Source organism: Hesperophylax consimilis, chromosome 2 (genome assembly GCF_061612785.1).
Source record: "Hesperophylax consimilis isolate HC1 chromosome 2, BYU_Hcon_1.0, whole genome shotgun sequence".
NCBI classification, from domain to species: Eukaryota; Metazoa; Arthropoda; class Insecta; order Trichoptera; family Limnephilidae; genus Hesperophylax; species Hesperophylax consimilis.
The window spans coordinates 20,476,097-20,490,297 of NC_142837.1; the positions used below are offsets into that span (position 1 = coordinate 20,476,097).

The window sequence follows — 14,201 nt, forward strand, 5'->3', positions numbered from 1 at the left end:
AACTCACCAGAGTAGCGGAATACATCGCAAGAAAATTTAACAAACATCGCTTCACCGCTGCTGCGCTCATCGACCTAGAGAAGGCATTCGACACCGTATGGATAGACGGGCTCGTGCATAAGTTGCTCCGCACTAACACGCCCATATACCTAACGAGGCTGATACAGGAATACCTAAAGAATAGATCGTTCAGAGTGTTCATAAAGAACGTGCTATCTTCAATGCGTTAGATTCCAAAAGGCGTGCCGCAAGGAAGTTTACTGGGACCATTTCTCTTCATTCTGTTCACCTACGACACCCCCCGAGACGAGAGATGCAATCTGTCTATCTACGCAGATGACGTCAAACTATACGTTTCCTCGCTGAAAGCGAACATGGCCGCTATTTACCTACAGAGGGCGCTCAACGCGCTCGTAGAGTAATACAAAAAATGGCGCCTGAAACTGAACGAGGCGAAAACTGAAGCCATCATGTTCACGAGAAACCGTGTAAATAAAACACCTGACTTCAACATCGAAATGGGAGGACACAGCATTGAATGGAAAGATGAAGTAACATATCTGGGCCTGACCATGGACTCCCGCCTCAACTGGAAATCTCACCAAGCCAAGATGCACACGCGCACGCGACAAGCGATCGGCATGATGAAGCCAATTTTCAACAGACGAAGCCCGCTACTTCCCAAAACCAAACTCCTGATCTACTACTCGCTTATTCGCCCGGTACTGTCTTATGCGATTCCCGTATGGAGCAGTATCTCACACTCAGACCACACAAAACTACAGACACTTCAAAATCTCTGCATTAAAATCACATACAACACGAGACTCAGAACAAACTTGAAGAGATTACACGAACGAGAACAAATTCCAACTCTTTACGAATTCACACACAGACTGACTGAACGCTTTTACAAATCACTCAGACTTGGTAAGAATCCACTCATACGAGACATAGGACAATACAATGCACCGAGCGACCTGACATTCAGATACACACACAGACTACCTAAACACATCCTCATGGACCATGACCACATATTGTACATACCAGAATTAGACGCGGACGAATAGCGAGCAGTAGGTATTTCCTAAACTCCCGACTTCCTTCCTAAATATATAATGTTTATGTATCTATTTATATATTTATATAATATTTTATAATTTGTGTGTATATGTATGTTTATTTTCTATCTTCCCATAAGTATATATTAACATAAAAACAGACACACACACACACATCTCAAAAATGCAGGACATCATATACCGATGTTACTGAAGGCCGCAAACGTTTCAAGTTGACGTTCGGCCGCTCCTTCCTGGGTAAGGTTTTCTGCGATTTTCCTTACTCCCAACGGCAAATGCGGAAGGATTCCAACAATAGGTCGCAGCTGAAATTTCCTCCCCCGATCCTAACACAACACAAGCAGACACGTATGTAGTATATGGCCGCTGTAGGTTGCTGCTGGTGCTGATGCTGGATGATAATACATGCAATTTTAGTAGGGTTTTGAGGTAACAAATTTTTTCCTTACCGAGAAAATACAAGGCCTCTAAGTCTATAAAAGCCAGGTAATATTTAAATAAACCCATATGAGGTAAAAATTGTGAGGCGCATATGACGCCGTTCTATTTGTATAAAGAACATTAACTTTAAATTCAGTAAATTTAAATGATTCACCACTTCATGGAATATAAGAATCTAGAAAATGAAAAAAAAAATTTTTTTTTGCGTAAATATGAATTCTCTTGCAAAATTCTGGAAGTCTGGATACGTATGATACACTTTCCCCGTACAGTCTCGCCTGTACTCAGCTATTTGATCAGACGTATCTTCTTTTGATGTTTTCTCAGGTTGAAGGTAGAGGGATGAAGGAAAAGGTGCTGTCCAGATTTTGCCATGTCAGTGAGGAGCTACCGCAACGACTCCACAGTGCTAGCGCCATCGTGGGGGTGCTGTCCAGACTGCTGTGTCAGTGAAGGATAGCCGCTCAGTACCAGCGTTGTCTGGCGCCTCCTGCAGGAGTAGGAAGTTGGAGTCGATTTTGCCATGTCAGTGAGGGATAGCCGCTCAGTGCCAGCGCCATCGTGGGGGTGCTGTCCAGACTGCCGTGTCAGTGAGGGATAGCCGCTCAGTGCTGGCGTTGTCTGGCACCGCCTGCAGGAGTAGGAAGTGGGAAATAGTTGTCCAGGGATGTTGATGTAGACAAGTTCTGTTAGTTGTGTAGATTCCTACTTGTTGGGATTGCAGGGAATGTCCGGTATTGTAGGAGCAGGGAGGATGACGGCGACCTTTACTGCCGGTCTTATGTAGACTCCAGTGCTTGTTTGGATCCGAACAGTTCAGACTTGACCATCGGTCGCACGTACTGCTTCGATGACACGGCCTCGTGGCCAGCTTATCCGGGGTAGTGCTGGATCCATGATGATTACTAGGTCGTCTTTTCTAATTGGTGTAGTCGGATGGTGCCATTTTTGACGGGCAGCTATAGTGGGAAGGTACACGCGCAACCATCTTCTCCAAAAGGCGTCCGCGAGTTGTTTTCTAATACGCCATTGACGGCGGAGGCATACTTCCTCTTCTGTTTTGTCGTAGAAAAATAATTGAGGGCGTTTCCCGGCTGACCCCAGTAAGAAGTGGTTGGGGGTCAGGGGTTCTTCGTCTCGTGGGTCGACCGAGATATGGGTTAGTGGGCGGTTGTTCACAATGAATTCGGCTTTCGCAAGGGCAATGTGTAGAGTTTCTTTTTTAGGCGTCCTTTCCTTAAGCGTGGCGTTTAAGGCCTTTTTGACTGATCTCACTAATCTCTCCCACGCTCCTCTCATGTGGGGACTCATTTGTGGTATAAAGTGCCACTCTATGCCTTGGGTGGCTACTGCGTCGATCATCTTGGTATCCTGGCTCGACATCAGGGCGTCTCTCATCTCAGCGTCGGCTCCATGAAAGTTTGTGCCATTGTCAGAGTATATGGCAGTTGGTTGTCCTCTCCGTGCGGTCATTCTTTGTAGGGCCATGATTGCGGAGTCAGCTGACAGTGAAGTGGTTAATTTCAGATGGATGGCGCGTGTTGAGAGGCAGGTGAAGATGGCTCCGTAACGTTTTTCTCTGTGTCTGCCGACTGTTATGGTCATAGGACCGAAATAATCCAGCCCGCAATGTGTGAATGGGCGGACGTGATGTATCAGTCGTGGTGGTGGTAGTACGCCCATCTGGGGTGAATTGGGTTTACTGCGTCGTATGTAACACATTGGGCAGGCGTGTGCAATCTTTCGGCTTGTTGTACGTAGTCTGAGCACGAAAAAATGGCTGCGTATATCTGCTACTGTTTTCTCCGTGCTGGGGTGATCTGACTTCTTATGGCAGTGATTGATCAGGAGACGGGTGTATGCGTTGTCGCCATCCAGGATGATGGGAGTCCGGGCTACTCTCTTAGCCTTCTCTAAGGTCTGCAGACGTGTGACCATTTTGAGAATACCGTCAGGTCCGAAGAAAGGGTTCAGGGCGTTGAGGCGGCTGCTGGCGGGTAACTCTTTCTTTTCTTGTATGGTGTGTGGGTCCGAACTGAACGCGTCTTCCTGTGATCGTCTGATCCATCTGTGTTCTGCTGCTTTTATTTCCTCAGCTATTAGTGGTCCCTCTGGAGTTCTGTTGGGGCCCATCCGGCATCGTCTGGTAAAGCGGAGAACCCAGACAGTCGAGCGGATCAGTCGGTACCACGATGAGAATCGTTCAACTGCTGGTAGAGCTTCTCCTCGTTCGGTGATGAGTCCGACGTAGAGAGGTTTGACTTCCAGAGTTAGGTCATCGGGTTTATGGGCGGGTGCATGTTCTTTGGGCCATTTGTCTTCTGAGTAGGTAAGGAAGGTTGGACCGGTGAACCATATTCCTTCTGGTGTCAGGTCGGGTACTTTGAGGTCCCGTGTGCCGATGTCAGCGGGATTGAGCTTCGTAGGTACCCATCTCCAGTCGGGTATTCTGGTCAGCTCGTCAATCTCTCCTAGTCGGTTGGCCACAAATGTTGAGTAGGCTCGTGGGTCGGTGCGTAACCAGCATAGTATTGTGTACTGGTACATACTGTTGTGGAGTCTGTCCAAAAACATGTGCGGCGGATGTTGGCTGTGCTCTCTTTCTGGATGGTTTGGGCGAGTTTTGCTGCAATGAGGCCAGCTTGCAATTCGAGGCGGGGAATGGAGAGAGGTTTCAGTGGTGCGACTTTGCATTTACTTGCAAGGAATGTCGTCTGTATTTTCCCTTCTATGTCTTCGGTGAAGTAGGCTACGGCGCAGCAGGCTTGTTTTGATGCGTCACAGAAGAGATGTAGGGTTACGTTGCTTTTTTGTTGTAGAGGCAACGTCTCGGGATTGAGATGCTGTTCGTGTGCAATAAGTTCAACTAGCTTGTCCATTTCTGGGCGTGTTCGGGTGTGATGGACTCGTCCCAGCCGACGTTTGATCGCCATACTTCTTGCAAAAGCACTTTTGTTCTGATGGTCAGGCAGTCGATGAAGCCCACGGGGTCGAAAATCTTCATAACTGTTGACAGCAATTGTCGTTTTGTTGGTAATGTAGTAGCTTCGGATGGAGTCATCTCGTGAAATGAGTATAGGAAGTGATCCGTGGAAGAGTCCCAGATTAATCCTAGTACTCGTTCTGTTTCTGGACTCCCGTTGCTAATGGTTATGGTGGTATTTGTGCGATTTTTGGATGCCCAGTTGGTCAAATGGAACCCTCCTTTCGCGAGGAGGGTACTCACATTTTGGGTGAGTTGGGCAGCTTCCTGGTGAGTGTCTACTGCATCCAAGTAGTCGTCCATGTGGAACTTGGTGCGAATAGCTGCTGCGGTGGATGGGTATTCGTGCTGGTACCTTTCAGCGACCTTGTCCAAGACAAACTGGGCGCTACTCGGGGAACAGCGCCAAACATCATTGAAGTCATTTGATATGTTTTGGGTTCGTCCTTGGTTGATGTTCGCCACAGGAATCGCTGTGACTGTTGGTCCTCTGGTTTTAATTTTATTTGTAGAAACATCTCTCTGATGTCAGCAGCAATGGCGACGTTTCCTTTCCGAAAGCGCATGATGTTTCCTAGGAGAGATGACAGCAAGTTGGGTCCTGTGAGCAACTGATCATTGAGTGAGGTCCCGCGGCATCGGCTGGCTGCGTCGAACACCACTCTGATTTTCCCTGGTTTATTGGGGTTGGTCACTGCAAAGTGTGGCAGATACCATCGTTGGGGTGTACGTGTGGATGCTTCTCTATCTGACAGTTTTTTTGCATAGCCCTTGGATATCAGCTGATCAATTTTGTCGGTGTAGGTTGTTTTCAGGGCTTCATCTCTGGATAACTTCTTCTCTAGGGAAATGAGTCGTCTCAGCGCGCACTGTCGGTTGTCAGACAAGGAGGCTTCTGGGTTGCGCCATATTAAACCAGTTTTCCATCTTCCAGTAGGGAGGAGTCGGGTTGTTGCAGTCATAAGCGCAATCGCTCGTTGTATGTTTGTGTTGACTCGGGTTGCTGCGGTTACGCCAAGTGAGTCGACAGTAAAAATTTGTTTTCAGCAGTTCTTCCAATCGTATGTCTGAGGCTGCCTCACGTTGAAGTGCCAATGTGGTGGCGAGGTGCTCGTATCCTGGGTTTGAGCCACCATGGGCAATCTATCCTAGTGCGGTGCGTGATATTATTCGTGTCGAATCATTGTTTTCTTGCAATTCTCGTGACACAATTAGGTGGGTGTTGTCTTGTTCTATTAATATCTTCGGGATGACGGGCTTTCCGTGGATTTTTTGTTGAGGGAGGTTGAGGTTGCTTATCGTGTTGGCGGTGATTTGATACGTGTCGCCTTGGCCCGCCCCTCTTATTGTCAGCCGCACTCGTTGGGATAGCTTGTCAGAGGTGCACATCCCTTTAGCACCGTGGATTCGTAGACCGTGAATTGGGCCGTATGCTCTGATTTGTGCTGCTGTATTGGTGCCGACCAGTGTCCAGTGTTGCCAATTCAGCTCCTTCAGAGCTAGATCTGGCTCTTAATCGACGTCGTCAGCTCCGAAAAAAGTAATTTAGCTTCTTACCTCGTTTTTCAGATTTTTCAGCTCTTATTCACGTGAAATAATATTTAAAAAAATTGTATTTGCAATAATATTCCAAAATAACGAGGACTTCCCAAAAAAGAGATTCCCCGAACTCCTTCACAAGTAAATAGTTACTAAAAATAGCGCCGTTTACACGCACACTTCGGAGCGACCGAGTCCCGCGACACCTCAGGCGACACAACAAATGCTGCGAGGATTATGAACTTCCCCCAGAAGTTAAAAAAAAATTTGGAACAATGGCTGTATATGAAAAAAATCCTGATGAAGCCGGTCCTAGCAGTGCGATGGTACAGGAACTGGAACCGGATGACTTCTTAGATTTTTTAGAGGACTAGTCGCTGCCTAACAAAAAAAAAATATAAAAAAAAAAACAATAAAAATATCCCAAAGACTTCGATATTATCAAAAATAATTGTGTTTTGAAAATTATAAAAACAAACAAGTGTATTGTTGAGTGTTTGTTATGAGTTGTTCAAAAGCAGCCAACAAGAAGGACAAAAGGTAAGTTTTTTTTTGTCAAAAATTCTGCAGTCCGCCCCCGAATTTTTCTTCTCTGAAATTCTCTAACAACCCCCCCATGCTTTATGTCACTTTCAAAATTTTAGCTCCTTTTTGGCTCTTTTTTGGGTTTCGCCTAGCTCTACTTTAAAATTCGAGTTGGCAACACTGCCAGTGTCACGGTTGATCCTTCGTCGAGAAGCGCAAATGTTGAACATGTGTCTTGACTTGGTGCACTGAGTATGACTGGTACGATCTTCAGAAGGACGTTCTGGTTTGTGTTCTGGCGTCACAGGTTCACGGTATTTTTAAGGTGTTGGGCTCCGTGTAACAAAGTGTGATGTGGGTAATAGCACCCCTCTATGCTGCACCCTTTTGTTTCCTTGCAGTCTCGAGAATGATGTTTTTCCAAACATTTCCTGCATAAGTTGGCTGCATAAACTGTCTCCCACCGTAAGGCGATGGTTTTGGCCGCAAACTCTCGGCACTCTCTGGTGGAGTGGTCACCGCTGCACTGGACACAACTGCTCGTGGTTACTTGGCGTTTCTGGTTCATCCCGGGATAGCTGGGTGGTGTGATAGCCTTGCGTTTGAGGGTGCCATACTGTCTTTCCTGCGTTGTTGTTTTGCCCTTGGTATCCTGCATGGACTTGGTCTTGGCGTGGGCGAGGTCTCGGACGGTCTACCATCTCGCTGTTTGGTATTCCGTTAGTTATCTCCTTCATAAAGGCAGCGAGTTGGGTGATGGTGGCAGGGGCGCGCTGTCCGCGGACTTCCATCAGCCAGGCTAGTCGTAGAGTGTTTGGCAGCTTGTCGGTAATGGATTGGTGAGGTAATCCTCGGTCTTCAGGATCCGGAGGGAGGCCACCAAATTTTGTACGGTCCCGGAGAAGTCGGCCAGGTCTTCCAGAGATACGTCAGGTGTAAGGTAGGGTAGCTTTTTCACTTTTTCGAGCATAAATTTGGCTATTGCTCCAGAGTTGCCGTACCGTTGCTCAAGTACGCTGAGGATTTCGGGTAGTTGATAGGGATCCATCAGCAGGGGGGATACGGTCTCTTGTGCCTTGCCTTTGAGGGCGCGTTGCAGTCGGATGAGGTTCTTACTGGCGGTCATTTGGCAGGTGGTAGTGGACTGCATATATTGCGCTTTCCAGGTAGGCCACATGAGCGGGTCCCCAGAAAATATGGGCAAATCCTTTGCCAAAGACTGTCTGGCGATGAGTGCTGCCATCCTTGAGTCATCTTATAGTGTTCGAGGGGTGTCCTGGGATCTGGTGGAGCGGATGGCGTCTGCCATAATCGACGTTATTTGAGTCAGTGGGTCGGCGCCTTGTCGTAACCACTCTTGAGTATGTGCCCTCTCATCATTTGTAGGAGGTGGTGGAAAGAGCGGAGAGTCCAGGTTCATCAGGAATGGCTGTGGTTGATACTCCATTGTGTGATGAGTTGGGTATCCTTGTCTTGATATGGTGATGTTAGCTGCTGGGCTCGGGGGTACATTTGAAGTTGCTTCAGGTGCGGTTAAGTTGTGCATCGGTTGGGTAGTAGTTTGACGTGTTGCTGCGTTCAGGGCCGATTGTAGTTCTGTGATTTGTTTAGTATGTTGCTCCTCCCGAATGCGCATTTCTCGGCGTAGCATTTGGAGGGAGTCTTCAGTTGACTCAGAAGGTGAATCGGGCTCTTGAGGGTTCTCAGTAACAGGTTCTTCTTGACCAGTGTTGATAGGCTGGGTTCGGTTCCGGCTGGTCTCGGATGATGTTGAGGCTTTGCGGCCGCTGCGAAGTGACGGCATCTCCACTTTAGGTGAGACTGAAGACGTGTGTAGATCCGGCTCGAAGGACCAAATGTACGAGACAATATACCGTCCGTACAATAACTGTAGATACGAAGGTAGCTGGGTACACTTTTCAGCGTTTTCAGTCTTAGTAGATGTTGTAGAAGTTTCGTGGTGGAGTTTAAAGCCACGATCAGAGAGGAATTTATTTCCAGATCTGAACTGACGAAAAAAATTTATTACTGGCAAAAACTGAATTTACTACTGAATAAAACACTTGAAAATATTTCTTGAAACTTTGGAGACTTGGAGATGGTTCTTCAGGAGAGAGGATTCTCTTTCAGAGGTAGTTGTTGAACTGACTTTGTATGGAATTCGGTTCTCTATTTATAGAACGTTTTCAAATCGAACCCTCTCGGAGGCGTTCTATCCTCTTTCGTGAGGAGTAAAGTGGTTAGGTATTTTTCCTCTCTGCAATTATCTTGTTGAGAGGAAAGTTATATTTTAATATGATACCCTTAACCAAGTCAGTTCAGTCTACCAAAACCATCTCCCCCAGTCTCGTTTATTTGTTGTTTAATAAATTATACAAATTTTCATATTGGGTTTGAAGTTAAATATCTTTGGTTTGAACATTTCCCAAAGAGTAACAAACATATTTAGGTATGATTTTTTATGTCATTATATTAGCATATAATTATTTCTTCATGTTGATATTTATTCCGTGGTTGAATCATTTTCCTGTAAATTGAGCTTGATGTTATCACAAATAGTTGCATTGAATTTCGTTATCAGTGTTTGATAAGAATTTCAAAGAGATATGCCGTGCTGTGATTGGTCGAAAAATCGGCGGCCATCATGGAATTCCTTCCGGGTGGTAGAGAGGGGAGTCCACGTAAATACTGAGTTGCTTCCTAGGCGGAGGTCACTTCGTAGGTTGGTGGCTCCGAGTGAGGTGGTGGATGGTTATTTTTAGATGTGTTTCAGGTTCTGCTATTATATTGCTATGTAATTATCTTGATTAATCACATATAATACATCATTTGATTGAGTTATTTTGATGTAAAGATTTTCAAATGTGTCGGCGACACGGTATCAAGCGGTTTCGGGGTTTGAGTGTTCTTGTGATTTTTGGGTAAATATGAATTCTCTTGCGAAATTCTAGAGGTCTGGATACGTATGATACAAAATGATTTTTTTTTATAAAAAATGGATTTTAGGTCTCCCGCATAAGCTTGTTAATTTTGATGAAATTTTAAAATTTTGTGTACATATATGAACCATGTTTTTTTTTAAATTTATACCACCGGAATTAATTGTACTTTTCTTACAGAAGGCATAAAATGAGACAATATATATACATATACTAAAAATATATACCACAGATAAACTATATATATAATATGTTTTTTACCTAAAAAAAGATAGTTGAACGGTGAAAATTGTATGAGAAAGGTGTTGAAAGAAACTAATGTTATTTGCTATTACTTGTGTTTATTACAAAAGAAAAAAAGGTTATAACATCTCATAAAATGTAGTATAATAGCTAAGTACAAAGTTTTGTACGATTGTAGTTTTTTAAATTTTAAAAAAATTTGATATTTTTTGAAAAAAAATAAAACTTTAGGTCTTGTGCGGGAGACCTAAACATTTTTTTAAAAATCCAAAACTTGTTGTGTTAAGTTGTGGTACCTAGTAGCAACTTTATTTTAACTTGGAATTTGAAAACAAAAAAAAAATAAAAATCGATACACCCTACTGTACAAGTGTTGCACTGTTTGGTGGCACATACAAATAAAAAGGTGTTGTTTAGTCATTAGATCTGACTAGCCAGATAATACCCGACCACCAATCCTTAAATTGGCAGTGAGATGGTGGTTTAATTGTTACTTGAGGTTTTTCGAGTTTTCATATAAATAATCTTAATATTTTTCCTGTGTAATACTTTTAAGTGTGCAAATCAATGCATCATATGATTTTTTTACTATGTTTTACGAGTACCTAAACAAATACAATTATTTTATAAGATTATATAACTAATTTATTTCCATAATATGGGCCCACTGGTTTAATAAGCCGTAGATTGGAGTAAAAATCTCGAATCCGAAGTCTATCAACAAGTTAAGTACGTTGGTGCATTTTACATCGCGTTAATATTAAATGATTCCGCTTTAAGTCTGAATTACTGTTTTAGATACAGGTTGTTCTTTCCTTAGAGGAAAAAATTAATGAACAGTAAGTTGTTGGATCTAATTATTTTCGTTCGTAAATAATGACTTCATAATTCGAATAAATCGAAGTTTTTTTCTTTAAGGAGAACTAATATAACAATTATATATTATGTTTCTTTTTTTTAAATTTATTTTTTGTTTTTTTATGTTCTTCATAAAACCGTCATACAACAATATATCATGGAGAAAATTATAAATTTAAGGTAAATGCAAGTATAAAAAGGTCATGGGGGTAGTTTTACTATTTTGTGATATGCGTCAAAAGATTTTGCTAAACCGTCTGTTTTTTTTTTTTTTTTAACATTATTTCTGGCTTTCACCCTTCAAGGGTGTTCTTGGCCATCATTTAAAATTATTGAGAAATGAAAGGTGAATTTAAATATTAATTTTATTTAAATGGGCAAATTTCAAAATTATAATGAAAATTGGAGTCGAGTTCAGACTTAGAAGAGATGAGATGTTGAATGGAGGGGAGGCAATTTTAGATAAGGCTTGATAGAAGAGAGGATATTTGTTTAGAGAGGGACAACCAAAAAATATGTGATCTAAAGTTCCCACTTCTAGACCACAGAATGTACAATCTGGGGAGTCAACAACGTGAATTTTAAAAAGATGGGAAGGAACGGAACAATGTCCGATCCTTAAACCGTCTGTTAGTGACGTTGAAAATATCGATGGTCAATGCAGAATCGTTAAGCAGTTCAGTTGCTCTGTTGATTGGCGCGTTCTTATAGGCAGAAGTTCTCGCTTTCGGAGCGTAAAAAATGCTTGCGTTCTTTCGCGGGTACACCTGTTAGGCACATATAGTTAAACCACTTTCAACATAGGTGGATTATAAAAAGTTCCAGAGATTAACTTACACAAATGTTTGCCGAAAAATATTTTTTGACGCGCTTTTGAAAGATTTTGAAATCACGCATTTCTGTTAAGAACAAGAATGGGTAGTATATTTTCCCTCGTATGCTGGTACCGGATAAACCTTTTCCAAGATATGATTATGTACAGAAGGGACACAATAAAAGGAGCTGTACTTCAGAATACCACGAACAAGTGATTCATATGCTCTCCGTATTGTGATTCCATTAGTAAATTATCTCAAATTACGTAAACAAATCCAAGCGTTTTGTTGGCGCGGGAGACGATGTCAGATAAATGGAATTTGAAAGAGAGATTTGTTTCGAAAATCACTCCAAGGTCTTGAATCGAATTTGCGCATGTTAAATTATTTTTATTTATGTGGTAAGGTAACAATATTGTATCTTTGGATGTTTTTAATGTAACGACACTGCATTTCTGGATGGATTAAATGTTTAATTCTGACCATTTGACAAGAAAATCAAAAACGTGATGCACAAGAACGGAATCGTTGTGACTTTTAATGGGTTTAAAACGTTTGATATCATCAGCGAAGAGGAGATATTTTGATTGGTTAATAGTATTGCCAATGTCGTTAATGAATAGAAGAAAAAGGAGTGGTCCAAGGTAGTAATCCGGAGTTAGTTTTGTATTCGTGGGAAATATGAGGTCCGTAACTGATAAACTAACAACGATTGTGCAAGAAGCTAGCCACAAAAGTGAGAAAATTGAAACCGACGTCACTCAATTTTTTTAATAAAATATCATGGACGACTTTGTAAAATGCTTTCAGAAGTGTATATAAATCACATTGAAACATACAATTTTTTCAAACGATTTATTAATATAGGTAGTGTGATTTATAAGGTTTTTCGAAGGTGACAGAGTGAGGCAAAATTCTTACTGATTCTCGGTGAGTGTAAGTTTTGTTTTATTATACATTTTGAATAAATTATGATTTCTAAGCGTTTTGCGGGTGCTGATAAAACAGCTATCGGCTGAATAGTAGTTTAAATAAGTGCCGCAACACTATAAAGCTTATCTTCTAGTTGTAACAAAAATTGGGTTTTTGGTGTTTAGTTTTATCACGATAAACGATATTATTGTGAAATACATAAGTTTTAACTATAATATATATGTGTTTAATTTAGCGTTTTTCAGTATGTCGTATATATAAAATGTTCAGTATGTCGTATATATAAAAAAAACAGTAAAACAAACTGCTTTGTAAAAAATCCTTTGGATTAGTGCATTAGTTTTTAGTATTATCTATTTTAAATCATAAAAAGATATTTATTTTTCGGAATAACTTTATTGAGTAAAACCTCAAATTGTAATATTTAATTATTGAAGACAATATCAGCGATTTCTAAACAAAAATCTGAAACAGAAAAATCAGAAAAGGATACAGTCACATCTAGGATTCGAACCCAGGACCCTTGTCTTGCCACCTTGTGTCCCGGCAAGACAAGGGTCCTAGGTTTGAGTCCTAGATGTGACCGTATCCTTTTCTGATTTTTTCGTTTCAGATTTTTGTTTAGAAATCGCTAATATTGTCTTCAATAATTAATAAAAAAAATAATTTTAATCTTTAAAAATCTTTTATTTTGAAACATCTTTCATGCTAATAGTAAAAATTGATGTTAAGGAGTTCCTATTAAATAAAATGATGAATTAGTTTTCACTGAACTTAGCACTCTTTACTCGCTGTACTATATTACTTTTAGAAATAATATTTTCTTCCTCGATTTGAATTTTCAAAAATATTTTTTGACTATCCGTGGTAAATACGATCGGTTGTGGACGAAACTGAATTACTAATAAGATATCAACTATTTCATTTTGTACTTTAGGACTGCTTAATTAATCGGTGAAATTTCTTTTTCATGTTTTACAGGAAGCGTCAAATACCTCTAGAATTTGAATATAATTACTAAATGTTTGCACGACCGCATGTAAAATGTAAGATGTATTCAGCATCTCAGCCGATTTGGAAATTCTTGACATGAAACCTTGCTCTAAAAGCTCCTTCATATTTTTACAATTATGTTCCGCTAATTTTTTATGTAGCGAAAAAACGTTTATTAAATCTTGTAAGTGCTATTCCGTATATACCACTTAGATGTACTTGAAATTTATTTTTAAATGTTATTACCAACCACATACATTCCGGTCAGCTGTCGATTGAAATATGTGTTCGCATTCATTATCTTCCTTGTTTTGAATTATTTCGTTAGAAATCTCCTCGACTTCTCAGAAATGATTTACTGTTACTACGAGTATTATTCGCTATTATTGTGCTGTGTCTTATACACGTTGGATGATAAATTTTAAGATTTTCTTTGACTTTGATTTACTTACTGGCTTCGTAATAAGCATAAAGAAGTTGTTTTGAAAGGGGGAAAAAAAACTCTCGACATCTAAGAACTGTAAATTTGTTCATACCTATAACATGTTAATTATCAGAACCGATTTGGGTTTTTTTTTGTTTTTGAGGCAATTCCATTTTTCATTGTGATAAATTTCATTTTCTAACTTTTGTATTGTTAAAAATATTATACTACGTGTGAAATACAATCGATTTTTTTTTTATTTTATTTTAAGTGACATCCACCTAGGAAAGAATGATTTTTTGTATCGCACTAAACAAACACCATATATTGGGCTCCCACCAAACATGTTTAAGGATGTTTTGATTGTTCGTTCCAGTGCTTCTGAACTTAATTTATCTGTCGGATGCTTTTATTGGCGAGCTT

General features: G+C 41.0%; 3 protein-coding genes across 3 annotated transcripts in view; 1 reads left to right on the top strand and 2 right to left on the bottom strand.

Annotated features, from left to right (window-relative positions):
• The window catches only part of LOC149425787 (lachesin-like), a 1,060,028-nt gene that overhangs the window by 44,410 nt on the left and 1,001,417 nt on the right, over positions 1-14,201 (top strand). The gene's annotated exons all lie outside the window — the stretch shown is intronic.
• On the bottom strand, positions 1,914-4,073 carry LOC149425788 (uncharacterized). The gene is made up of 2 exons (XM_089643497.1): positions 2,626-4,073; positions 1,914-2,157 (listed from the first exon to the last, which is right to left on the bottom strand). The coding sequence occupies exons 1-2, from the start codon at positions 4,071-4,073 to the stop codon at positions 1,914-1,916; spliced, it is 1,692 nt and encodes a 563-aa protein (XP_089499623.1).
• On the bottom strand, positions 4,393-5,471 carry LOC149425789 (uncharacterized). Its single transcript, XM_089643510.1, has 2 exons — positions 5,026-5,471; positions 4,393-4,897 (listed from the first exon to the last, which is right to left on the bottom strand). Exons 1-2 carry the CDS (start codon positions 5,469-5,471, stop codon positions 4,393-4,395), a joined length of 951 nt encoding a protein of 316 aa, XP_089499636.1.

Bases quoted from the DNA above. Each gene is read 5' to 3' on its own strand.
- LOC149425789 (XM_089643510.1), bottom strand. From the start codon at position 5,471: ATGACTGCAACAACCCGACTCCTCCCTACTGGAAGATGGAAAACTGGT. The intron at 4,898-5,025 runs GTTTCTACAAAT...TTCCCCGAGTAG, and splicing joins GCTGCTGACATCAGAGAGAT to CGCCCAGTTTGTCTTGGACA.
- LOC149425788 (XM_089643497.1), bottom strand. From the start codon at position 4,073: ATGTACCAGTACACAATACTATGCTGGTTACGCACCGACCCACGAGCC. The intron at 2,158-2,625 runs GTCAGCCGGGAA...CTACTCCTGCAG, and splicing joins CCCAACCACTTCTTACTGGG to GCGGTGCCAGACAACGCCAG.